Here is a 27,629-nt window from a genome sequence, read left to right as displayed (position 1 = left end):
CATCTGAGGAATGCTGATTGCCGGCTCTCCTTTGCTCACGAGCTGTCAGCATGACAGCTCGTGAGGAAAGGAATACCGATAACCATAACTGTAAATAATTTTCCTTATTTACATGCAATCAGCTGTGATTGGACACAGCTGATCACATGACAGAGCCAAGGTCATCAACTCTTTCCACTGATCAGTGATCCTGTGTCCCAGGGACACAGCGCACCATCGATCACCATGCTGTGAGCCCCCGGGGGCGCGCACGTTCATTTAAGAGTGGGAGGACATCATATGACGTCCTCCCAGAACGAGAGAACCGCCCGCCCGTCATTTCCTTATACGGTGGGCGGGAGGAGGTTAAATGGAAGAACAAAATCCTACATTTGATAAATCAGCTTCTTGAAATTACTCAAAGGAGCATTACAGGGAGCCAATTAGATGTGCAATTAGAGAGCAGAGTAATGACCTCATTAGTCTTTGGTTGCTCCTTCACGGTGCAAATGACCAATTATGGGAGGGTAGACAACATTGCTATTTTAACAACTGAGAAAGTCCCTCCTTGCCATGATGGGAAATGGTTGTGTAAAATGTAGTCCTGAATGGATAGAAATGCAAATCCCTTAGCAAGTAAAAGACCTCCCTCAAATGCATTTTCTCTGTGTATTTAACCCCTTTGAGCCGAATGCTCAAACAAATCTTAATGCCTAAGCACAATTTAGCAACTTTGACATGTTAGTAAAACCATACATTTGTACACGCAAATGGAATATACCTTGTTTTTTTTCAGGACAGATTGGGCTTACACTTGGTGGTGAATGGTAATGGATATCTCCGGATTTAAATTTTTTTATTATCAAAAGGAAAACGGTTTCAAAAAAATAAATTTTTTTAATTTAGCGGTGTATTTCTTGCTACTACCATAACCTACCACCAAAGAACAACCCAAAATAAATTCTGCTCCTCACAATCTCAGCGATACCACATGTGTATGTTAGAGTAAGGGAATTATTCACTATACCCACTGACCCCTAATGTAAGGGACCACTTCACTGACCACCAAGTTAAGAAGGCGCTTTTCTACTGACAACCTACATAAGTCACCACCTCTTCCAGTAATCACCAATTTAAGAGGGAAATTCACCAGTCGTGATCAATGTAAAAAGCGCATTTTTCCCACTGTATCCAGAAAAGTTACACCAGAACATGCAATTGATCCAAAATGTAAAACTTTATTTTATTCCCCAACCTTAGAAAAAACAGGCAGCACACAATCCAACTCGGAGGCAATAGGTTTTGACTAGAGTGGATCTCGTTCTTGCTGTGAACACCAAAAAAAAAAAAAAAAAAAGTTACGTACTGTGTTTTCTTCATCAGTTTCATTCTCCTTGTTTGAGTCAGTCATGTAATCTGTGTTTTCCTCCTCTTCTTCCTCTCTTTCGTCCTCTTCATTTTCAGAAGCATCCTTAAAAAACAAGTTTTATTCACTAATGAAACTTGGCACTGTAAATTATAGCTACCAATGGGAAATACTACATAAAGTATAATCCCTCTTAATTTAAAATGTGGGTAATAAAATCCTCAAAGTTTTCAATGAAGTTGGATAATGTAGAAAGTTTGGCAACAGTGTAATGGAGAATTCAACAGTATCAATTTGTTAGTCCCATTAGAGGTATTATAGACATTCTGTCTTTTTTGCATCGTAGTCCCATTTCTAGGGGCTTAATATAGAACTAGTGTGTGGAGTAGGGGTGTAGTTTGGAATTCCCTGGGATATTTTAAACATTTTGATCCTTTTGACATTTTACAGTCTCCTGTTGCAAACTAGTAAACTATGCCTTATTGGTGGACATCGATACTTTGTGATTGAGAGATCCTCTCTTTTTCTGCCAGGACCTTATGCTCATGTTTTTTTTCCGCTGGCCTCCTGCAAAGTCATTGATGTCATTAGGTAATAGGCTAACAGAGCGTGTTAGATTTATTTGTTGTGATTTTATTATGTTATGGGTGTATTTTCATTCTCTGGCTTGTTTTGTACAATTTCAGAGCTTTATACTTTGTCTCCCTGAAGAAGCGGACTGTGTCCCATGAAACGTGTCGGAGAATATAAGCCAAGTATCAACGCGCACTAAACTATGCCAGTTATGATACCCAGGCTACTTAGACATTTATTTTGCAGTGATGTATATCAATTATACTGGTTAACAATACATGTTTTTAAGATGAATGTATTATGTGTGCTCAATTCTTATTACCACAATAGTGGTTTAAATTTTATCAATAAAGTTGTATTTGTTACATATGTTTTGATTCTTTTTGTTGTATGGTGCCTACAAAACCCCATTAGTTTTTTCAGTTAGGGATGTTGTTATTTTCAACGTTTTTAGTTTGGGAATTTGAATTTTTCAACCCAGGTCTATTTTTTTTTAAAATAAGACTGGTGTTGCGGTCACCCACATCACCATTAATGCAACATTGTTGATGGCACAGTAGCAAAGCTTACATTTTGCTCTAATAAGGGGAATCTGGGCTTCCTTTTAGACCGTATAATGAACTCCTCGGCATAAGTTATTACCAGCCCTGAATGGAGTCCAAGTTCTCATTACTTCAGTACTAGGTATGGTGTTCACTTTCATATACACAAACACATACACACACGTGTGTGTGTGTGTGTGTGTGTGTGTGTGTGTGTGTGTGTGTGTGTGTGTGTGTGTGTGTGTGTGTGTGTCTTAATACAGTCATACTTCTATTTGTTTAGTAGTGGTATGGTATGTTGTCTGGTTTATAAAAGGTAAATATTGTATTGTTAAAACGCCTCTCACATAATTGGTTCTTGACTGCGTTAAGTACACCTTTAACAACACTACTCAAGAGAGAGAAAAGCAATAGATGTTATTTTAAACACGAAACTGAAAAAGTCCCATGATTTCTAACTTAGAATTGGCAAGCAAGAGTTTACATAGGCAGCAATGATGTTTTCAACTTTACTACTCCACCTTGCTTCCTGCTCACCAACAAGGAGTACAAAATGAAAGCTAAAAGGTATCTCTGCACACAAGGGCTTAATGGTGTTGAGAGATAATGACCAGACCAAGGGAAGATCTTTTTCTCGTTCAACACATTTATTGTTCTTTGCAGTTTTACTAACCTCTTCATCAGTAACTTAAGGGTGCTGGGTTTTCGGTACAAAGAGCAAAGAACAACCAATTGATGTTCTACAGCCTAAAAGAAATTCCAACACTTGCAGATGAAGCGCTTATTGGTCTCATGCTGCAACTGTCCCGTTGGCTCTAAGGAGGACTGAGCGATCCAAGTCCACTCCATGAGCAGAGAGCTGGTGACTGTCAGTAGCTAAAACTGGCAATATTTGAAACAGATGTCATCTGATTTCTGATGAAACGGCTGAAATTCGAACCATATGTGGCCCTGCTGGCACCCTCCATCTTGATCTCCTTAGATAAGAAAACTGAAGGAGTCGGACTAAAAATTATCATCCAAACAGCAGCTACTTCCTTTAGAATGCAGCCACTGTTCAGGCATTTTGATAGCTGCAGGGTACCCGCTGATGGTAGGGTACACTACTTCAAGATAAAGGCCATCACGATGGTGGCCTGACCAAGGCTATTATAATTACCTAGGGGACCTGAGGTGCATTGGTGGATGTTCCCAGCTCTTTAAACTAGTAATCCAACATAAAGAAAACTGCCCTCTTTTTTAGCTAAAATTAAAAGGTTTGGTACTTACATAAACCAAAAAGGTGAAAAAATACCAATATCCAAAATAAACCAAAATCATATATTCAATAAATCAGTTATATAAAAGTCCCACACCATGCAGTGTGCAAACAAAATCTTGTAGTGCTTAGCAATATTCTTCATGTAAATTCCTATTCGTGCTCCCCCACTGTGTACCACTCTAATGCACTCACCAATCATCCATGACCCTTTAACTAAAAGAATGTCAAATGTGCTTACCCCAGGGTTTTATATCGCAGTGGGTTTCTTCTCTATATTCTCCAGCTGTCATCCCAATATGGCAGTATCCATCAGCACCAAATCATCATAAGCCAAGAGAAATAAATTCTCATAGTGTAGTACTTATTAGAATAAGATAATCTTAACAACAAGGGTGAATCTCACATGTTCTGGTGTCCAGTATTTTGGCACTAATACACTCAGCTATGATCTCTCACCGCCACTCTGCTCTCCAGAGCCGGCGTGTGTTCCAATCGCCAGAACCGGAACGGACGTGAAATCAGTAGACCAGGATGTGGCAGACGTGCCACTTTGCCTCTACAGGTTTTGCCGATATGGTGTCCTCAGGAAGCTCCACTCCGCCATTTTTCCAGTGTCTTAAATACTCTGCATTGATTCCCAATTGGCTAATGCCGATCTGACCACCGCAAAATGGCATTTATCCGGTTTCCAGTATTTAGATTTATTTTATTCAACCCTGTGCGATTGGAATCAAACTAGTATTTGGAGAAAGTTTACTAAGTATTATTTTTCTTCTAGACCACTAGATTGTAGCATAATCATGGATATAGGAAACAGGAGGTAGGGGTACTTCAGTCCTTTGAATAAGTTTATATAATGTTATTTGGTGTGCTAACAATTTTATATATTCGTTTTTATATTTGTTTTATGATGGAATTAAAGCTAGGAATGTACATCATGGCACAAATTCACACAGGGTTGAATAAAAGTAGATCAAAGTACCAGAAACCGACTAACTGCCATCTTGCGGTGGTCAGATAAGCATTAGTCAATTGGGAATCATGGTAGAATATTTAAGGCCCTGGGAAAATGGCAAAGTGGAGCCTCCTGAGGATGCCAGTTCAGCAAAACATGTAGAGGCAGAGTGATACGTTCTACCACATCCGGGTCTACGGATTTAACGTCATTTCCGGTTCCGGCGAATGGAACACACACCGGCTTTGGAGAGCTGAGTGACGTTGACGAAATACTGGACACCAGAACCTGTGAGATTCACCCTTGTTGTTAAGATTATAGGATTCTAATAAATACTACACAAAGAGAATTTCTCTTGGCTTTTGATGATTTGGTGTTGAGGGATACTGCCATATTAGGATGACAGCTGGAGAATATAGAGAAGAACTCCAATGAGATATAAAACCCTGGGAAAACAAGCACATTTGACCTGTTAAAGGGGTCATGGATGGTTGGCAAGTGCATTAAAGTTGTACACTGATGTGGAGCAAGAATAGAAATTTGCATGAAGAATATTGCTAAGCACTATGAGATTTTGTTTGCACACTGCATGGTGTGGGACTTTTCTATAACTGATCTATTGAATATATGATTTTGGTTTATTTTGGATACTGACACCTTTGGTTTATATAAGCGGTGAACCTTTTCTTTACTTTTAACTGATTGGTGAGTGTATTTTACACTATTTAAACAGGGCGGCTAAAACATATCACAGGAATCCACAACTAATTTACCACAATATTGTTTGCATTTTTTATGGAGGTTTCTGAGGTTTAAAAAAAATTTTGTTATAAGGCTTTCACAAGAGTAGACGCTTAGTCGAACTTAGTCTGATCTATTTTTTGTGCCATCCATGTATACAAGATGTTTCAAGGTTTTTGTATATCTTAATTTGATTACATGTAGTGGTGCAGCGAAATGAAATTGCTCACTTTTTTTTTTTTTTTTTCACTATAGCTCAGAGAATAACTTTTTTAACTCGGGGAAAATGACAGGTCATTCTATGAGCTATAGTGAAGAAAAACAAAATCCGGTAATTACATTTAAAAAACGGTACTGGCATATAGTGAAAGCCAGTCACTGTATACACTGCTCCTCTCCTGCCTTTCTCTGCCGCCGCCCCCCCTCACATCTACACACAGTCCCCTGTATTGGCACCTGTATTGGCTAAATTTTCGGCCAATATGTTTCGGTGGCCGAAATTTCGGTGCCTCCCTAATTACCTGTATTCGTCCCTTCCTTGTCGGGTTAAGTAATTAGTTAAAACAGTTCGACTACTCTATAATGAGTAACAACAAAAAAAAAAAAAAGAGACAAAAAACAAAAACACACACACGTTTACAGACTAGGTAGAGAAAAAGATAATATTGTGAAGGGGTAGGTGGGTTGTGGCAAAATAAGATTTTTCAGCTTGTGGATAGAATCATTCATCAGTGCAGAGTTTGTCAGAGTGAAGTGAATCATCCACACATCTGTAGAAATAAGTCATCACTAAGGGCTTGTGTACTTGGGCATTTATTTGCTTTGATTCCCTCTAAGTTTTTTTATTATTATTATAAACACAGATTGAGGCACCTAAAATGGTAGCCATGTTTGCCCAGGTACACAAAGCTTTTAAAAAAGAAAAATGATTTAGTTAACAAAACAGATTCCTACAGTGTTAGAAGCACATTATTTCCAGAAATGCTGATAGCCCATCCTCCTTTTCCTTCCTAACCAAGTAGTTTTCCCCCCTACCCTGCCCAAAACCCCCCTACCCACCCACACAGCTAACAACCGTTATGAGCTCACTTGCTCCAGTTCCATTGGAACTCCTGACACTTAGCTGCATAAATGGGGCAGGACCTGTGTGTGACAGTGATACTGCCAGGCTGCCTGCATGCCCACTCAGAACCACTTCCTGTACACAGATTGGCTGTAGTTCTCAGGTATGCTTGGAGACAATTTCTGAATATCAGATTAGTGAGGGTAAGGAGCGCCGGAAACAGTCCAGTATGTAAGAAAACAGGCTCCAGGAGTATCTTGCTAAATTTGATGTTTTTTACTCTATAAAATCTTGGCAAAATACAGCAGCAAGATCAGAAACCCTGGGCATGCTTAACACCCAAAGCTGCTTAATCAGAGCCGAACGAAAAAGCACCTTCAAGTGTGAAATGTGTCCAGAATTTGTAATTCCACTGCTTTGCTACATCTTGATTTCATAAAATGAAAAAAAAACAAAAACAAAAAAAACAAAAAACATTTGATTAAAAAAAAATAGCAAATTTAACTTTTTTCTATTCTTTAAGAGAATTGTGAAGTAGAATAAATAATAAAATCTACTAACATCTTCTTCGTGATCATTCATTTCACTTTCATTCCCAGACTGCTCCTCTGTTTCTGCCCCAGCTTCTTCCTCTTCTTCATCATCATCATCCTCCAGTGCCTCACCCTCAGTCAAGGAATGTTTTGAATCCTTGTCATTCACAAGGCCTTGTAGATCACAAGATGTCATTTTGTTAGCAGAATATAAATAACATTTTTAGTTTAATAAAATGCATTTTAAAAGATACCAATATCAAAAATAAATTTATTCATTGGGTCTGCCAGTAATTCTTTTTCACAAGTACTTCGGTGTCTGTTTCAAATATTTCCATAGTTCCTTTAAAAAAAAACGAAATCCAGGGATGCCCCTTAAAGATGAAAATCACAGTATTAGACACCATTACTCCAGTGATGTCCACTTTCATGTGCCGTGCTGAGCAGCTGCCCTGTTGTATTAAGAACACAGGAGATAAGCTGTTCTACCGCTCGACTTCTGTTTAATTGTCCTGTTGATATATTCTCACTCAATCAGTGCCACAGGCAATAGGCTGCAGCGCTGATCTGTGTATTTTGGATGTTGGGGGGAATCTTCCCACTGTCAGAATGCAATGACACAGTGGGAAGGATCACATATGAAGATGGTGGTTGAACAAATCAAACTAATCCATGTATGTGGCCAGCTTTACTTATCACTAGCTGAAATAAAGTAGTTCTTAGGCAAGGCTAGGTTTTTTTTTTTTTCTCTTTTTTTGCAAAACTGAGTAGTCAGATTTCCCTGGATAACAGAAGAATTATTAAAAGACAAAAGTACTACCATAAAGTGCAATCTCAGTTACAGTATCAAGACAACAGAGATAAAACCACATCTCACATCTCTGTAAATTCTATTTTATGCTAAAAAAAAAAAAAAAAAAAAAGGATTTAAGAAATAAGCAAAAATGTTTCAAAATAGACCAAACTCACCTAGTTTTACCAGAAACTCTCGTTCCAAATCTTGCACTTGTCGCATTGCTTCACTCAGCGAGTTACACAACTTCATCTTTGGTCTCAGCAGCTCCAGTGTGTCGCTAATCATATAGTCAATGTCTATGGGGAATGGGTAATCTTTTGTCCACACATCCAGACTTTTTTTCCACCAGACATAACGCTAAAGAATAAAAGTAGTTGAAAACAATAGCTTTTTTCTCTATCACCGAAACAGTATTTAGACAGCATATAGACAAGACATGCGACCATCTTCTGTACTTTAAGGTTTAAAAGGGACCATCACAATGAACAAAAATTTAAAAATCTGCAGCCAAGAATCATGTGCAGACACCCAGAGCAGCCTACCCATGTCCAGAACAACCCTGCAAGTTAACGCCTCTATGCCTTAATCATAGTTCTCAATCTGAAGATTTATTATTTTCCTGGTAGTGTCAAGGTTTACCCCGATAAACATTTTTACTGACCCATCAATAGGATGAAAAGCCTCACTGGCAAAAAGAAAAGTGCATGAGACAAGATGGGGTGTGTAAGCTTTAGCACTACTAGCAAGTGTTGAAGTTTCAATGATTAGCATGTGCGATTCACACTTGACAGAGGTGTTTTTATTTTTTTTCATTTTTCTTTAAAGGCTCAACATCACACACTGGGGGGGAGGGAGGGGCTGTATGCAAATGCAGCATGCCTAAAAACACCCACCTATCCAAACTGACATTCACCCATCAAGACATTTTGAAGCTTGCACAACTCCTTCCAGGAGCAAGCCCACTGCTTGGAAGACTGAGGGAAATTGAAAGGAGTACCAAGGCAGGATGTTGTGATGTTTTCATGAATATATCTATCTATGAACAGCACCCTGCAGGCCCCTATCACCAGCCATGATCTGTCTACATTTCCTAGAAAAGCACATAATCCCAGTGATGACATAAATTGTAATGAAAAGAGAAAGGATTTATCTAAATTGTTACTAGCATGTGGATGAAGGGGGAGAGGAGAAACCAGGGAAGGTAAAATATAAAAAGATTAAGCTTTAGGTTCAAATGTGACTGGACTTTTAAAATAAACAGGGAAACATTTTCAGATATTATTGTTCTGCCATTCAAAAAAGTTCAGTTTTCTACAGATTTATGTTTTACAAAACCAGTTGTCTCACCTGAAAATAAACGAGGAAGCAGTCGAGTTTGCGCTTGCTAGAGCCTCGGTCAAAGTACTGACCGCAGGTATCAAGAATAGTGCAGACTAATCTAATGCGAAATAAGTGCTCAGGAGGATCTAAAGGACTGGCAGTACCATCGGAGTTCACACCAAAGGATATGAAGGAATAAAGTGTGCGGAATATAACTGCAGATTCAACCATTCTGTAGTTATAAAGTTCTCCAAGAAATTTTGCACTGCTTATCCGGCGCTGGTTAAACTTTGGCTGATTCACCTAGTTGGAAAATATAAAGTTTATCAGTGTCAGTATATACTGCAGTATACCACAGTCAACAGTACAAACTTCTAACACTTTTTCTACTGAACAGATAAATAAATTGATGAGGCATTCACCTATGAAATAATCTCAAATGTTTACCCGTTTGGTGAATTATTATGACCATGGAAATGAGGCAATAACAATAAGTAATGTAATACACTTTCTGATAAACAACTAACTCTGGATAACCCCTTATGATTTCAGCTTCAAATTTTTAATTAGAAAACAAACACACAAAATCCCCTGCATTGTACACGAACACTGTTTCTGCCAAAATTGTTAGAATACCTCCATCCCCAGACGTATATCTTCTAGCACACCGTCTACCACATGAATGCCAACATCCTCCTGATAAAGCACCAAGCCTGCCAAGAGGTTAGCCACACAATGGATGCTGTTGTATTTTACGTTCCAAATGTTGATCATGCAGCAGATGACATATTCTTTCACCTCAGGATCATGCCAAGACAACTTCCTCATCTGCCGCAAAACCTAAGAAGTAGATACATAAGAGCGGAGGCGGTTTCTAAAAAAAAAAATCTCAACATGCATTAACAAATGCTTTAAAATTAAATATACATTTAAAAAAAAAAAAAAAAACCCACATACCAACAGCATGACTTGGCTGATTAGTACCTATTATAAACTGTCACATTTAAAGCAGTAATAATTTCACTATGCTCATTATAATAAATTAATTTTCCAGCACACACTGAATGAAGAAACATGTTCATGTGATTCCTTCCCAATATTCCAAGTTCTGGTGCCACACATCAAGGAAAAATTGACTAGTTTTACCACAGACACTAGAACACCGTCTTTTTATTACCAAAAGAAACATGAACATTTGAAACAGTCAAGAGAAGGGAAACAGGGGTTTGCAAAAAGGAAACAAAACTATATTACTAAATTGTAATATTCAATGTTCCAGCTATGTAGGCAGTCCCCGCATGACGTCACGCTGGTCCCAGAAACTGCCGGGTGGCAATCTTGCTTCTGACCGCATACTGCCACCTCCTGTCCGACAGACCTGTCAGCAATACCACATCACTGCTTGGTCAGTTAACCCTTCTCTATGCTATGCAAACTTAAAAATGATTTTTCGGCTGGAGTTACACTTAAAAAAATATGCCTGATCCAGCTTACATACAAATTCAACTTATAAACAAACCTACAGAACCTATCTTGTTCATAACCCAGGGACTGCCTATATACATTTTCTAAACCATTTTAGAAAGCAAATTGCACTATAAGAAAACATAACCAACAGCATTAAATACAGTTAGGTCCATATATATTTGGGCACAGGCATAATTTTAGTTTTTTTTTTTTTTTTTTTTTTTTTTTTTTTAGGTATTTACCAAAACATATTCAAGCTATAGTTCTATAATGAATATAGGCTGAAAGTACACAGTCTCCAGTTTAATTTGAGGATATGTACATCCAAATTGGAGGAAGGGTTTAGGAATTACAGATCTTAGGAGTACCATCCCCCTATTTTCAAGGGACCAAAAGTAATTGGACAATTGAATCAAAAGCTGTTTCATGGCCAGGTGTGGGCTACTCCTTTATTTCCTCATCAATTAAGCAGGTAAAAGGTCTGGAGTTGATTCTAAGTGTGGTATTTGCATTTGGAATCTATTGCTGTAAACCTACATCATGCATTCAAAGGAGCTGTCCATGCAAGTGAAACAGACCATTGTAAGGCATCAAAAACAAAACAAATTCATCTGAGAAATAGCAGCAAATCAACAGTTTGATACATTCTAAGGAAAGAAGAATGCACTGGTGAACTCAGCAACATAAAAAGGCATGGACGTCCATGGAAGACAACAGTGGTGGATGATTGCAGGATCCTCTCTATGGTAAAGAAAAACCCATTCACAACATCCAGACAAGTGAAGGACACTCTCCAGGAGGTGGGCGCATCATTGTCAAAGTCTACAATCAAGAGAAGACTTCACGAGAGCAAATACAGAGGGTTCACCACAAGGTGCAAACCAATCATAAGCCTGAAGAATAGAAAAGCCAGATTAGACTTTGCCAAAAAAACATCTAGAAAAGCCAGAGCAGTTCTGGAAAAGCATTCTTTGGACAAATAAAACTAAGATTAATCTGTACCAAAATGACAGGGAAAAAAAAAGAGAGGAGAAGTCTTGGAACAGCTCCTGGTCCAAAGCACACAACGTCATCTGTAAAACATGGTGGAGGCAGTGTGATGGCATGGGCATGCATGGCTTCCAGTGGCACTGGGTCATTGGTGTTTATTGATGATGTGACAGAAGCAGCTGGATGAATACTGCAGTGTTTAGAGATATACTGTCAGCTCAGATACAGCCAAATGCAGCAAAGTTCATTGGACGGCACTTCACAGTACAGATGGAGAATGATCCAAAACACTTTGCAAAAGCAATTCAGGAGCTTTTGAAGGAAAAGAAGTGAAACATTCTGCAATGGCCAAGTCAATCACCTGATCTCAACCCAACTGAGCATGTATTTCATTTGCTGAAGGCAAAACTAAAGGCAGAAATACCCACAAAGAACAACTGAAGACAGCTGCAGTTAGAGCCTGGCAAAGAATCACAAAGGAGGAAACCCAGTCTTTGGTAATGTCCATGGGTTCCAGACTTCAGGCAGTCATTGCCAGTAAAGGATTCTCAACAAAATAATAAAAATGAACATTTTATTTATGATTATATTCCTTTGTCTAATTACTTTTGGTCCCATGAAAAAAAGGGGAGATGGTCATTCTTAAGAGCTGTAATTCCTAAACACTTCCTCCAATTTGGATGTACATACCCTCAAATTAAACCCGAGAGTTTGCACTTTCAGCCCATATCCATTATATAACTATAGCTTGAATATGTTTTGGTAAATACCTGAAAAAAACAAAAAACAAAAACAAACTGTGCCTGTGTCCAAATATATATGGACCTAACTGTATGTAAACCCAACATTTCATATTTCTGATATGTGCCTGCTGTACCATGTACGTGTATGGAAAAGTATTCTATTCTCTTTATATTTCTTTTTTTTGTGAAATCCCTGTGCTAGAACTTCAGCCTGCTCTCATCCAATTGTGGGTGCGAGTATCGCAGCTGGTCCCGCACCCACAGCCAAATGGGGCTGCTATGTAGAGACGTGCGGGGCTACCATTCATTCTTAATGACAGCCCCACGCATCTCAACCCACAGCAGGTTTGCGGATGTGGGAACTGCAAGGAAATCTGCAACTCCCTCCCCATTGGCTTACCTTTACATAGGCTATCCCCCCTCCAGTCCATCATGAATACTGCTGCCAGGCTAATCCACCTTACCAACCGTTCAGTGTCTGCTACCTCTCTCTGCCAATACCTCCACTGGCTTTCACTCGCCCAACGAATAAAATTCAAAATGCTGACAAAAACTTACAAAGCCATCCACAACTACCAAACCGCTCTCTTCGATCCTCCCAAGACCTCCTGCTCTCTAGTTCCCGTGTCCTCCTCCCATGACCACCTCCAAGACTTCTCCCGAGCTTCTCCCATCCTATGGAACTCCCTACCCCAATCTGACTGTATCCTAATCTATCCACCTTTAGACGATCCCTGAAAACCATTCTCTTTAAAGAAGCCTATCCTGCTTCAAACTAGAGAACTGCCTTTTTTTCCTCCATTAGCTCATCCCCCCACAGCTGTTACTTTTTGTATTACTCAACCCTTCCTCCTAGATTGTAAGCTCTAACAAGTAGGGTGCCCAGTTTCCTCTTGTACCAAATTGTATTGTAATTGTTATGTCTACCTTCATTTTGTAAGGCGCTGCGCAAACTGTTGGCGCTATATAAATCCTGTATAGTAATAGCCGTATGCTGCAAAGGCACAATGCAATTTCCTTGCAGCCGTGTTTTGAAATAGGTGCATGCACCTTTATTCTGTGGGAAATGCAGACACAGCAGCTCTTTCAAATAAATGGGCTGCCATGCCACCTGAAACGTGGGCTGCAAACCCACTACAATGTGAACCTAGCCTAATGCGGTACTGTTTATGTATTAAAATAAAAAGATTCAGAGAAAGACAAAGAGTGATAAATATGATTCCAGTAATTCTTAAATTTAGGCTAAATTACCTGTGCAAGGTTTGCTGAATAATTCTGTTGCTATACAGCTGCCAATGAAGAAATGAAATCTAGCATAATGTTAAATAAAAAGTCACCATCATACATTGTATGAATGAACATTCCCTGGGGCAATGACAGTAAAATAGCAAGTGAATGCTGGGACCTAAGCAAGGGAACACTCGTTTTAGCTGAAAAAGTAGCAATGCTTGTGAAATCAAGGCTTCTTGAGGTGCTATCACACACACAAACACACTTTTAAAAGAATTGAACCCCCGCCCCAAAATATCAGTGATTAAATAGTTACATAAAATAAACATATTAATGTCAACTTAACCCCTTATCTACCAATGTATGCATAAAACATTGGGTATTTAAGGGGATAAAAAGCAAGCTCACAGCTGCTGCAATATAGTTTTTCAGCCGACTCTAGGATTTCATGTAAAAAGTTATCAGAATGGCTGCAAATCACATTAAGCATATGGATCCCCTCATAATTTATACCAAGCCCCTTTAGGATCCTCTGGATTTCTCAAAGGTACCCTATACAAACATCAAAAAAACAAAAATTGTAAATCCCCCCCCCCCCCCAAAAAAAAAACAAAAAACATCCACACCAGACTTATCCAAGCATGCAGCATAGACGGCCAAGAAAGGGGGGGGGGCGGGGGGAGAGAGGAGAGTGCTCCCAGGCTCAACCCAAGCCATACCAGGTCACATGCCCACAAGGGCCTCTTCCCCACAAACCTGGCCCACTGTTTGGATATAAAAAGAGCATCTTAGAGAGTTGGAGTGTCTCAGAAGATGGGTAATTCAGAATAATGTTCCTCAATCTAAAAATCACAAAGTCTTTAAATATATCATCATCTACAGTACATATCATCAAAAGATTCAGAGAATCTGAAGAAAGGCCATAACGCAATACTGGATGCGCATGATCTTCGGGTCCTCATATGGCACTGCATTAAGAACAGGCATGATTCTGCGATGACATCACTGTATGGGCTCTGGAATACTTCCAAAAATCATGGTCTGTGAAACAGTTAGCTGTGCCATCCAAAAATGCAAGGTAAAATGCCATCAAGCAAAGAAGAAGCCATATCTAAACATGAACCTGAAACGCCGCTGCTTTCTCTGGGCCAAAGCTCATTTAAAATGGTCTTTTGCAAAATGGAACATGGGTGCCGTGTCCTCCAGACAAAAGAGAAGAACCTCTCAACCTGTTATTAGCGCTCAGTTCAGAAGCCTGAACCTCTGATTGCATGGAGGTGTATTAGAATGTATGGAATGGGCACCTTGCACATCTGGAAAGACACATCAATACTGAAAGATATATCCAGGTTTTAGAGCAGCATATGTTCCCATCCAAAGACTTTTTAGGGAAGGCCTTGCATACTTAAGGACAATACTAAACCACATACTGCATCTATGACAACAGCATGGCTTTCTAGTAGAAGAGTCTGGGTGCTTAAATGGCTCTCCTACAGTCCAGACATTGCACCAATTGAAAATATTTGGCATATCGTGAAACGGGGGGGAAACGACCCAAGACTGACGAGCAGTTAGAATCATATTGGGCAAGAATGTGACAATATTCCGCTCTCAAAACTCCAGCAACTTATCTCCTCAGTTCCCAGGGAGCATCAAAAGGAGGGTATGCTACACCGTGGTAAACATGGCCCCGCCCCAACTTTGAGACGTGTTGCTCCCATGAATTTAAAAATCACCTTTTTTTTTACTTAAAATGGTACATTTTCTCAAACATTTGGTATGTTTTCTATTCACTATGGTGAACAAAGTACGAGTTTAGATTTGCAAATTATTGCATTCTGTTTCACACTGTAGATTTCACACAGTGTCCCAACTTTTTTGGAAATGGGGCTGTACTTTAAAGCCAGCCATTGCTGGTTCAAATCTTGGCCAGTTCAGCAGAGACTGACTGAAGTATGGACAGACTGATTGTACCCAAGCTGATCCACCAATCAACAACCGGCATGTCGGCTATAGCCTCTAGCAATAAATCACTGTGCTCTACCGGCAGGGACGACCCCCTGCAACCTAATAGGTCACGGGAGGAATTCCCTAACACTGCTTGCTGATGGGGGAAACTAACGATTTTTTTTCCTGCAACCTGCAGGAAAGACAGTCACATAATACATGACCTGCCTAAATGTAGATATTTGTGCAGTGTTGTTTATTATATGTTTCACATTGTGGTTGAAGACTAACACAGGAACATGCAAGCAAACAGATTCTGTGATTAGCACCCCAGGTTGTTCTCAGGGACTGGACTTTCATCCAAGCTTACACTAAATCCTGCTCTCTCCAGAATAAAAATCCCCTCTGCTATTCAACTGTCAAATGCCAATGTGCAAGCTGCCCACTATGGATCAAGAGCTTGACAGCTGAATGGCAATATGTGTGGCTTGACATACACAGAGGTTGGGGCCCTGTAATTCAAGGAACTGAACCCTACCTAAAAAGTTGAATGAACTTATAAAGACTTTGGCAGGACTTTGGCAGTATTGTCGCCTTGCAATTCCACACTTGCAGTCAAAACTGGGATAACACCCACTAACAAATGCACGTTAAAAAATTTTTTATTTAAACTAGAACTATAGGCAAAACTTTTTTTTCATTTGGGATAGAGTAAGGGAAGGTTATATCGCTGTCATTTTTTTTTTCACCATTTGTGTCCCATTGCAGAGATGTTCCTTCAATTCTTGTCCCAGAGCCAAGCAGGAAGTGAAAGTTAAACCCTGCAAATTAAGGGACTTCTGTGGGGACTCCCAGTTTACCAGAACCAGTGTCCCCACTGGATGGTTTGCCCAGTATTACTTTTCTGGGTACAACCCAAAAATTGGGAATTTCTTTCACTTACACTTTCAATGATAATGGTAAACAGGACAAATAAAGAGTGAATTTCCCTAATGAGAGCACAAACAGGAATAAAAATTGACAGGTGTTTTAATCCATCTCCTATCCAAAACAAAAAAAAAACAAAAAAAAAACAAAAAACAAAAAAAGTTTTGCTTTTAGTTATTTAAAAATTGCTGCTGAGCTTTTTAACTGCTCTTTGAAAAATAGAACTTAGTATTTTGAACAGGCAAAAAGATTGTTATTTCCATAAAACTAAAATTCCATAGATAAGAAAAGTCGCCTTTCTACCATCCTGCAAAAAAGGGTAAACTAACCTTCTCAGTTGTGACCTTTGAAAGGTCCTTATAAAGTAATTTTCTAATGTATTCTTGCAGTGGTGGACGTTTCTTTCTCACAGTCTTTTCAGCGGGGGGTGGGTTGCAATAATAGTAGGCATTTTCTACCATTGTTACATATCTTGCATCCAAGTGCATGGCTTGTTTCTTGCGCATCATCTGTTCCTAAATAGTTTATAGAAGCAAAAAAGTAAATACATGCTAAAACCAAAGAGCTAAATTGAACGAATAGCTTACACAAATTTTTACTGCTTTTTAAAAGGGGGGAAAAAAATTATACCAATGAAATATTGTACATGTCAGAGTGTTTTACTTTATTTCCCAATATTATTAAAACAAAACAAAACAAAACAAAACAAAACACACACACACACACACACACACACACACACAAGTCCATTTACAAATAGTGTAAATAATTTGTTAAATTTTCACAGTGCTAGAGTGCAAACCTCAAATATAATTATAAAGTAAAGTAATTATACAGTAAAGATAACACAACAAAGCACACCAGAAAACATCTTTTAAATCAATGAAATCTAGATAAATTGCACTTACAAAGTAGTAACTTGATCAAAGCGTATGGTATATCAAATCCCACCAGATGTAAAAACTACCACCAAGAAGGGAAAGCTTTGGGGGGTGGAACAGGACAGAACACAGACTTTACTAGAATGAAAGACAGCCCATACACATCCAGAAAGTTGTATCCTAGATGGGAACTAAGCTGGCAAGCTGGAGGAAAAGTACCTCCACTTGCATGTTTCAGGGTTCTCCCCATCATCAGAGTAGAGGAGAAAAAGGCATCCAGAAATATATATGCAAAAAGAGGACTGGAAACGGTGACCAAAAAATGTGCAGAGGAAGGGGAGACTAAACAAGGCTGCACTGTGCACTGCTGACTTGTTATGCCAAGCCACTCTAGCTCCTAAAGACTCCTTACTGGCAGGAATGATGCCAACTGATTGGCGTAGAGCAAATCTACCAATGTTCAAAATAGCAAAATGTATATCAGAAAACTATAAAGCAGCAAGTTTGACAATAATATGAAGGGTATTTGAAAGAATTGTTATATATACACCTCACCTTCTCTGTCTCCTCGTCCTCAAACACCTATCCCAACAAACGGCAAACAATTACCAGCAGAAACCTCCGGAATTGGAACCCTGCTCCCTTCCACTCTGCAACTGACCAACTTTACGACAACATCCATCCCCTGTCCTGGCCTGACCTGGCCACTGCTGTCTACAACAACTCGCTTTCAGCCACTTTAGACTCGCTAGCATACCCAACAACACGAAGCAATAGGCCCCGACTGCTACAACCCTGGCAAACCAACCACACTAGAAACCTGAAAACGACATAGTTGTGCGCTGGAGCGACTATGGCATAAAACCAAATCCCAACAAGCGTTCACCCGCTATAAATCTGCCTTCTTAATGTACACTTCCTCCCTTCACGCTGCCAAACAAGCCTACTTTATTACCCTCATTAGTACCTTCTCCTCCAGTCCTCGCAGGCTCTTCTCCACTTTTAATGCTCTACTTTCTCCGCCTCCACCCAGTACCTCACTTACCCCCCACAAGATTGCCAACCACTTCAAAAACAAGACTGACGCAATTCATAGGGACTTCACCACTGCTCAGACACCCACCCCACTTAGCACTCCTCACACAATAACCCCCTCAACACTTTGCTCCCTTGACCTCACTACCACCGAAGAGGTCACCCGCCTCACCACCTGCCCCCTGTCCCCTCATAACTCCTGCGGTCCCCCTCCTCTTCCATCCTATGCTCCCTCACTCACATCTTCAATCTTTCCTTCTCCACCGGCACCTTCCCCTCCCCTCTAAAGCACGCGCACATCACTCCCATACTTAAACTCTCCCTGGACCCCTCCGACCTGAACAACCTAACACCCATCTCCCTACTGCCATTTACCTCTAAACTCCTAGAACGCTTAGTCTACAATCGCCTGAGCTCCCATCTCACCGACGACAACCTTCTCGACCCTTTACAGTCCGGCTCCCGCCCCCTACACCCCACTGAAACTGCCCTACTCAAACTCACCAATGACCTACTAACCGCCAAAACCAATGGCCACTATACTATATGAAAAAAAAAAAAAAAAAAAAAAAAAAAATCTCTGCTGGAAAAGTGTGTGGTATGCCCACCATTAGAATATACCACCCTGCATCCACCCACTTCTAATGGTGGGCACACATGAAATGTTCCAAAAAATATTATAAAATATATATGCCAAAGCATAGGGGCCATCCATCCGCTGGCCACCCCAGGCCCCCATGCTTTGGCATATATGTTTTTTTTTTTAACTACGGATAAAAAAATCTCATCCAACAGCACTGCACACACCTACTTTTGTTTATTCTGACAGCAACAGGGTCTTGCTCTCAGAATATACATGTCGGTGCTGCAGCTGAATGACATCCTCATTTATCAAGCAGGCTTTTTCCCCCTTCCTAAGACTGGTATTTACAAGTCGTTGGGGGAAGCCCCGGCGATTAGGTTGCACAGAGCCACATGCGCCACTTCCCAGATTGTATAAATGTCTAAACAGTGGCACGCTTGAATAAAAATTGTCCACGTATAAGTGGTACCCCATATGGAAAAAGGATGACACCAAGTCCCAAAGTATCTTGCCACTACTCCCCATGAAGTCTGGGCAGCCGGGGGGCTCCACGTGACTTTTATCTTGTAAATCCGAAACTTATATTTATAGCCTGTTGCCCTCTCACAGGTCTTATAAATCTTGACCCCATATTTGGCGCGCTTGCTGGGGAGAAATTGTTTGAATGCAAGGCGGCCAGAAAAATTAATGAGGGACTCATCAACGCAGATGTTTTGCTGGGGAGTATAGACATCTGAAAATTTTTGCTTAAGGTGATTTATGAGGGGTCGAATTTTGTGGAGCCGGTCAAATTCAGAGTCACACCGAGGACGCCAGAGTGTATTGTCGTTGAAATGCATAAAACGCATTATACTCTCATATCTATGCCTGGCCATGGCAGCAGAGAACACGGGCATATGATGAATTGTATCTGTGGACCAATCCAACCGCAATTCATTTTTTTTTTAGTAATGCCCATGTTGAGGGTTAGGCCCAAAAAAATGTTAAAATTTGGAAATGGGTTTCCATGCAAATGGTCTGGCAAGGTTTGAATTTGGGGTGGTGAAGATAAACTGTTGTGCATATAAATTGCTTTGATCCACAATCAATGTATACAGATCTTCCGTGAAAAACAGCTCCAAAAAATCAAGAGTAGTTCCACCTGAATTCCAGGTTGGGCAGTGAATGGGGGAAGTATGGGTGCTGCAGAATTTGTGGGCTGCCAATCGGGATTTGTAAGCACATCCGGAAGGACACTAGAGACTCTACAGGCCTGTGTGCAAATTCTTGGTGGCTGCGGAACACTACTTGTGCTCGCCACCGCACCAGCTTGTATTGCACTTATGGGACTCACCACGTCACCAAGTGATACTGCAGTGTTGGTATGTGAAAGACCAGGATGTACTAGGCCGCTGGTGAGCACCAGTTCATCAAAAGGTAGAGCAGCGCTACTACTGGCGCTCTGCTGCATATGAGAGTCATCAAAATTTACCAGCAAGTGCAAGCAGAGATCAGGCCTGATTCTGCAAACACTGCGATTTTGTGTGCAATGTATCACGTGGCAGAGACCAACTAACACTGAACTTTCTGGGGGAGAAGGGGGGTAAGCGTAGGGGCTAAATGCAGGTGTCAGGGCTGAACCCGCTAACGCTGTTTTTGGGGACACTATACTACTGTGATCACTGGTATAGTGCTGATTTTATCAGATATTGATCCATTCAGACATTATCCTAGCAATGGAGGTTGTGTATGTGAGCGTGTTCCTGGCAATCAAAGGGTTCAATGTGATGACTGGTGTACTGACAGGCAATCGAACGCTATCTGGGAGGGGCAAGAAAACCATGGGAGCGCGAATCATGTATATATACACGTGATTTTGCGCACCCATGCCACCCTGTAGCAGTATAGGGTGGCTATAAAAAAAAAAAAAATTTAATCAAATTTGTTAATAAATTTAGGCCAAAATGTATTCTGCGACATGTCTTTGCTAAAAAAAAAAAAAAACCCAATACGTGTAAATTATTATACAGGATTTATATAGCGCCAACAGTTTGCTCAGCAAACAAGAGGGATACAAGTTCAATACAAGAGGGATAGGAGGGCTCTGCTCCTTGGAGCTTACAATCTAGGAGGGAGGGGCTAGTGGTACAAAAGGTAGTAACTGTGGGGAATGGTGGTGATCAGCGAATTATAGCGAGATTGCGGAGGACATTCTGACACTGGGGGGAACTGACTGTGTTACTGACATCACCAGTGACACCAATACAGTGATCAGTGCTAAAAAAAAAAAAAAAAAAAAAAAAAGCAATGACACTGTACTAATGAAACTGGGCAGGAGGGGGTTAACAATGAAGGGCGACCTAAGGGTTAACTGTGCTGGGAGTGTTTTACTAGGGGGCCGTGTCAGTGTGCTTCACTGTGCACAGCCATCCAGAGCAGTATGGATGGTCTGTTGGTAAACAAATTAGCCCTCCTCCCCATTGGCGATTGTTGGTAACCACCGGCCGGGACCCGGTGATTGACAACCGCAGCTGGCAGAGCAGGTAGGGCATGCGCCCCCTACCCGGAAATGCGAAATCACACAAACAGACACACACGTGATTTTGCGCACCTGTGCCGCCCTGTAGCAGTATTTCTGCTATAGGGCGGTCAGGAAGTGATTAAAATATGGAAAACCCTTCCCCAGGGAGTGGTATTAGCTGAGAGTGTCGACAAAAAAAAAACTTTGAGGTCTCCCTCAGGAAGCAGAATATACAAGGCTATAGCAATTGTTAGAGAATAAAAATCACAAACACAGGCTGAACTGGATGGACCTGTTTCATAAACTATGTAACTATGAGAGGTAAACAAGGCGCGGTTACTTGTTGTGAGGCCACAACAGAGGACGAAACTACTAGTAGACCAGCAAAAAAGGGGACCCCCCCCCCAGAAAAAAAACACAATTGAATAAATCAGTGGGGCAAACAGAAATCACTGGGAACAGGGCAAACCAAGCAGCCTTGAAAGTAGTGCAAGTGGTGTCGGGTAACAGCTGCCTGTGATTGTAACATGGAGCTTGCAATCTGTTGCTTGGTTGCAATGGATGAAGGAGAGACCTACTACCAGACCACCAGGAGAAAAACTTGTTATTACCCGATAACTTTTTCCTAGAATCCTCTAAGACACTGCACGAGAGAGATGGCTCTGTCCACCTGCAGGACTCCCATGTCTGAGAGTTTAAAAGGGCTACCGAGAGCCAGCAGCCTCACTTATTCCTAAAACTACAAAAAGCTTTAAAACACAGATTAACGAGGAATAGGGCAGAAGCTCACTGTCACAGAGGATTCAAGGAAAAGGTGTTAAAGTAATAACTCAGGTTTTCCCATAATCATCCCCCAGGACAGTTCACACAAGAAAATAAGCAACATGCTAACTAGGGTGGTTTTATAACAGGCCCGCTAAAACACACAGACAGGACCTTGGATTTTCTAAAGGCCTTGATACTGCACTATTCCCATGCCTCAAAAGTAGCAAATTTGCCTACTTACACCCTGTTCCAAATTATTATGCAAATTCTATTTAAGTGTCACAAAGATTAAATATTTTGTTTTTCAGTTTAACTCATGGATGGCATTGTGTCTCAGGGCTCTTTTGATCACTGAAAACAATTTCGGACACCTGTGATAATTAGATTAGCCGGTGAGCCCAATTTAAGGAAAAACTAGTAAAGGGCAGTGTTCCACATTATTAAGCAGAGCACCATTTTCAAGCAATATGGAGAAGAAAAAGGATCTCTCTGCTGCCGAAAAAAAGAGTGAAATAGTTCAATGCCTTGGATGAGGTATGAAAACATTAGATATTTCACGAAAACGTAAGCGTGATCATCGCACTATTAAGAGATTTGTGGCTGATTCAGAGCACAGACGGGTTCGTGCAGATAAAGGCACATTGAGGAAGATTCCTGCCAGATCCATGCATTGGATCAAGAGAGCAGCTGCTAAAATACCATTACATAGCAGCAAACAGATATTTGAAGCTGCTGGTGCCCTGGAGTCCCACGGACATCAAGGTGCAGAGTCCTCCAGAGTCTTGCAACTGTGCATAAACCTTCTATTCGGCCACCACTAACCAATGCGCACAAGCAGAAATGGCTGCATTGGGCAGAAAAATACATGAAGACTAATTTTCAAACAGTCCTGTTCACTGATGAGTGCCATGCAACCCTGGATGGTCCAGATGGATAGAGTAGTGGATGGTTGGTGGACGGCCACCCTGTTCCAACAAGGCAGCGACGTCAGCAAGGCGGTGGTGGAGTCATGTTTTGGGCTGAAATCATGGGAACAGAGCTGGTCGGCCCCTTTATGGTCCCCGAAGGTGTAAAGATGACCTCTGCAAAGTATGTGGAGTTTATGACTGACCACTTTCTTCCCTGGTACAGAAGGAAAAACTATGCTTTCCATAATAAAATCATCTTCAGCCATGACAATGCACCATCTCATGCTGCAAAGAATACCTCTGCATCAATGGCTGCTTTGGGAATAAAAGGAGAGAAAGTCATGACCTCAATCCTATTGAGAACCTTTGGAGCATTCTCAAGCAAAAGATCTATGAGGTTTGGAGGCAGTTTACATCCGAACAGCAGCTCTGGGAGGCTATTCTGACATCTTGCAAACAAATTCAAGCAGAAACTGTCCAAAAACTCACAAGTTCAATGGATGCAAGACTTGTGAAGCTGCTATCAAATAAGGGGTCCTATGTTAAAATGTAACGTGACCTGTTAAAATGTTTAAAAAGCTGAAATGTTCTTAAACGTTTGATTGAAATAGCTTTTGATTTCAGTAAATATGCTGCAAACACAACAAATGACAATTTTCAGTTCTTTACAACCTATAAAGTGTTTTGAAACTTACTGTGCGTAATAATTTGGAACAGTGCATTGTAAGTGTTTTATGTTTAAAAAAAATACTGTTATCATTAGGAGGTTTGTTCAATAAAATTTGAATTGTACTCTTAATAGTTGATAACATGAGAATTATGCTGACTGTTATTTACATCAATTATTTAGGTAAATGAGAAAAATATTGTTTGCATAATAATTTGGAACAGGATGTAAAGGGTTAGTTTATATACTTTTCCCAAAAATGTCCAAAAGCGTTACAGTGAAAATGTAACGCTCCCTTTTGTGAATAAATGCTTACTTTTTAAGCTGCTTATATAAAATTATCCTCCGCCCTACAGGTGGCAGGATGTCCCCAGCGTTCAATGTGCAGTGCTACACCCACAAACAAGCACGCCTGGCTTCATGTCCTACCCAAGCAAGCACAGTCCACGATTACACTCTCACAGAACACACTTGAAAAAGTTAGTTTATAAAGCTGAACTAACCCTTTAAACATGAGGAGAGTTTTGGCCAAAGCAGGACAGAAATACTTTGGTTCCTGTGAAAATTTAAAACCACTGTATTGCCTTCATTAAAGGTAAAAAGCAGCATCCCCCAACCCCCTCCTCACTCCGATGAGTCTTCACGCAATCCAGCGCTGTGTCTGCTGACTGGTGTCAATCAAATCCTGTGAAGAGAGAGCAGGACTGAGTCACACTGTGTGTGTCTATGGACGCACACAGTCCAAGCTCGGGAGCGAGCCCACATAGCAAGTGGCTTGCTATGTTGGCACATGCAAAAGAGGAGGAGCCTAGAACGCCGACAGGAAACCCCAGAAGAGGGGGTTCTGAGACCACTGTGCAATATCACTGCACAGAACAGGTAAGTATACCAGGTTTAATTAAAAAAACAAAAACATTCTTGCCTTCACAACCACATTAAAGCAGGGATTGTTTCAAGATTTACAGTCTTGTAATTAAGAAAAAGAAGGTTCTCTGATCAAAAGTGTGGAGTACACTAATGGCCAGTAAAAAGGGCAATAGAAATGTGAAAACCTGCAAGAAATCCCCCAATAAATGTAAATTAAATAAAAATTAAAAAAGCTACTCGCACCTACACACTCATAAAAATGTGCTAAATACAGAAAAAACAAACATGCACAAAAAACACAAAAATAAACGCGCTTCTCTTAATGTTAACTAATAATGTATATAAAATTCCAATGTGAAAAAATTATACAAACTATTACTACAAAATAATAAAGATCATCTCCATATCACAATTCTTTCAATATTAAATGATGATTTGTGCCATTCAAATCTTCCTTTTGACATATACAATGTGCTTTCACCAACACCGACACCAGTTGTGCCCTCAGCTGAAATTTTTGACTGCATAATTAAGTTTGGTCAAAAATGGCTTGTGCCCATTTAATGAGCGCAAGCCATTATTGACCACACTTAATTGTGCGGTCAAAAATTTCAGGTGACAGCACAACTAGTGTCGGTGAAGGCACATTGTATATGTCAAAAGGAACATTTGAATGGCACAAATCATCATTATATATTGAAAGAATCATGATATGGAGATGGTCTATTATTTAGTAGTTTTTTTGTTTATATTTATATAATTTTTTCACATTGGAATTTTATATACATTATTGGTTAACTTTAAGAGAACATGGCACAATTATTTTGTTTTTTCAGTAAAAAGGGCAGCTTAATAGCCAATATTTTGAAAGTGGACTTTGGCAAGAACCCTCAAATTACCTTGCATACAAACTGTTGGTAGGTCCCAAGGAGGGATTCTTGGGTTTGAAGCTCCGAGATTTACATTGAGTAAAAGGATGCCTTTAATGTCCAATGACAGACTTTGCAAGAAAAGTTGACTTCCTAGCTTTTAGCTTTCCCATCTGCCCCTCAGAACTAAAGTGGAGTTAAGTTTCTGCTATAGGATCTCTGTGCTTGGAGACAAACCTGTCTAGTCTGTTGTTAAACCTGGAGGCTAACATGTCCGCATCTGGCACTGTCTGCCTGTTACACAAGTCCTGGGACACTCTTGGGTATTGTGGCAAGAACTAAATACACAATTTTTGTTCTAGTAATATAGGTGCGTTTTTTTTTTTGCAAAAGATAGACTATGCATTTTTTCCTCATGCTTGATGCCTTCTGTATGGTCTGATTTCACAGTCGTCCTGGTTTTAAGTGTACATAACAGTGTCAAATAACAGGGAAAGGTAGACTAACGGGTGCTGTAATTTTTATTGGTTAAGCACAATCAGAAACGTCAGGCAGTTTATATAGCAGAAACTGACATTCTTCATGTAACCTTTGACCCATTACTACCAGGCTGAAGAGGTAGACTCTAACACAGTAAAGTAAATCTAATAGTGAGTAAAAATATTTTACACTCAAACCTGCATAAATGCAAAAAATTACTACTGGATGTGCAGCAAAAGCTGCACATCAATTGAGTGAACAGAGCATGGATGTCCATACAGGCTTGAAGTGGTGACATCTCTCACCAGTTTAATAGGACTAGTCCGATTCTTACATAACACCAGTTGCAAATGGTTATTTTTGAAACAAATTCATATGACTAACAGGCAGGTTTATGTGACTTTATAGAAATACTCTTAAAATACACACCTTCACATTCCACTGCTGCTTACATGGAATTTCAAACCAAAGTGCTCCCAGCTTTATATATACAGTACATACACACACGTACACACACATAGTTATGTACTGGGTCAGTTCTTTGAACCCATAATGACCCTGTGGTAAAAAGGTATGGGACTTTCTATGGAGGGTGCAGGTTAATATCACCAAAATGCAGATCATTGAAAAATAAAATGAAAAATGTTGTATACCTGTGCAAACCCCCAAAAAACTGAAAATTATATGGAATATCCACTCTTACCAACAGAACACTGGTGCGCAAGTGTGAGTCTGGAGACCTGAAAAGGAATCGTCCACAGGTTTCAAGCAGGGTGCAGGCCATCTCAATATGGTGATGTGAAAAGTCTGACAACAGCATCTGCATGAAATAAATGTACACACCTTAGAAAAATATTAAACAAATGCATTCTTTTTTAATTACTAATTTTGAATAAAGACAACACAAGATGTAGACTTTATTAAAGTGACACTGTCAGAAAAACAATGCCCAAAAAAGTCCTGCAAAACTAGAGATTCAATACTCTTGTAGCCCGTGACAATGCACACTGCTCTGTTCATAAGAAACCTACCTCTGAAGTTCATTGGGAACCAGACACTTCCAGGAGTATTAATCTCCTCTGTCCCCCACTGCGCTTAGTAGCTCCTGCCACCAACCATCATGTCATTGAGGGTCAGCATGAGGAACTACTAAGCGCAGCAGGGGACAGAGGAGATTAATGTTCCTGGAAGTGTCTGGTTCTCAGTGGGCTTCAGAGGATGATTCTGCCTAAACATGGCAGCATTCAGTTGCACAGGCAAGTATTCACTCTGATTTAGTATGTTGACATTTCTGGCCATTTTTTCTTGAAAAGGGTTGCTTAAAATCACGAGGCCACTGTTTTTTCCCTCTGGGTATTAGAACTGCTTTCACAGTTGAAGAAATAGTGCAAAAATAAACAAAATGGAAGACTGATATTCACAAGATCTCAAATATCATAGCATAGCAAATAAGACACATAAATATGCAGTTTGCTTATAAATCTAGAATTAAGCAACATCTATAAGACATTGAAACCTGCAAACGCTTGCAAAGGTGTTTTGGGATTCTATACTTCCACCCAGAAAAGTACCTAAAGTTGGAAAAATAGACAATCTCTCAAACTGACATAGCAAAACAAAGAAAATTCAGTTTTGTCATGT

The 27,629-nt window shown here is 40.2% G+C and overlaps 1 protein-coding gene across 1 annotated transcript in view; it reads right to left on the bottom strand.

Moving 5' to 3' along the window:
• UPF2 (UPF2 regulator of nonsense mediated mRNA decay) overlaps nucleotides 1–27,629 on the bottom strand; it is a 111,134-nt gene that overhangs the window by 21,510 nt on the left and 61,995 nt on the right. The window contains exons 12-18 of the mRNA XM_089686335.1: nucleotides 26,692–26,808; nucleotides 16,763–16,948; nucleotides 9,766–9,969; nucleotides 9,157–9,432; nucleotides 7,983–8,166; nucleotides 7,042–7,187; nucleotides 1,346–1,450 (exon numbers count right to left, since the gene is read on the bottom strand). Coding sequence (XP_089542461.1) covers nucleotides 1,346–1,450; nucleotides 7,042–7,187; nucleotides 7,983–8,166; nucleotides 9,157–9,432; nucleotides 9,766–9,969; nucleotides 16,763–16,948; nucleotides 26,692–26,808 — 1,218 coding nt within the window. The remainder of the gene's footprint in view (nucleotides 1–1,345; nucleotides 1,451–7,041; nucleotides 7,188–7,982; nucleotides 8,167–9,156; nucleotides 9,433–9,765; nucleotides 9,970–16,762; nucleotides 16,949–26,691; nucleotides 26,809–27,629) is intronic.

The sequence above is a fragment of the Staurois parvus genome, unplaced genomic scaffold (genome assembly GCF_062004578.1).
Source record: "Staurois parvus isolate SC_StPar_1 unplaced genomic scaffold, SC_StPar_1.0 ptg000019l, whole genome shotgun sequence".
In the NCBI taxonomy this organism is placed as follows: domain Eukaryota; kingdom Metazoa; phylum Chordata; class Amphibia; order Anura; family Ranidae; genus Staurois; species Staurois parvus.
This window is presented reverse-complemented; position numbering and strand designations above follow the sequence as displayed.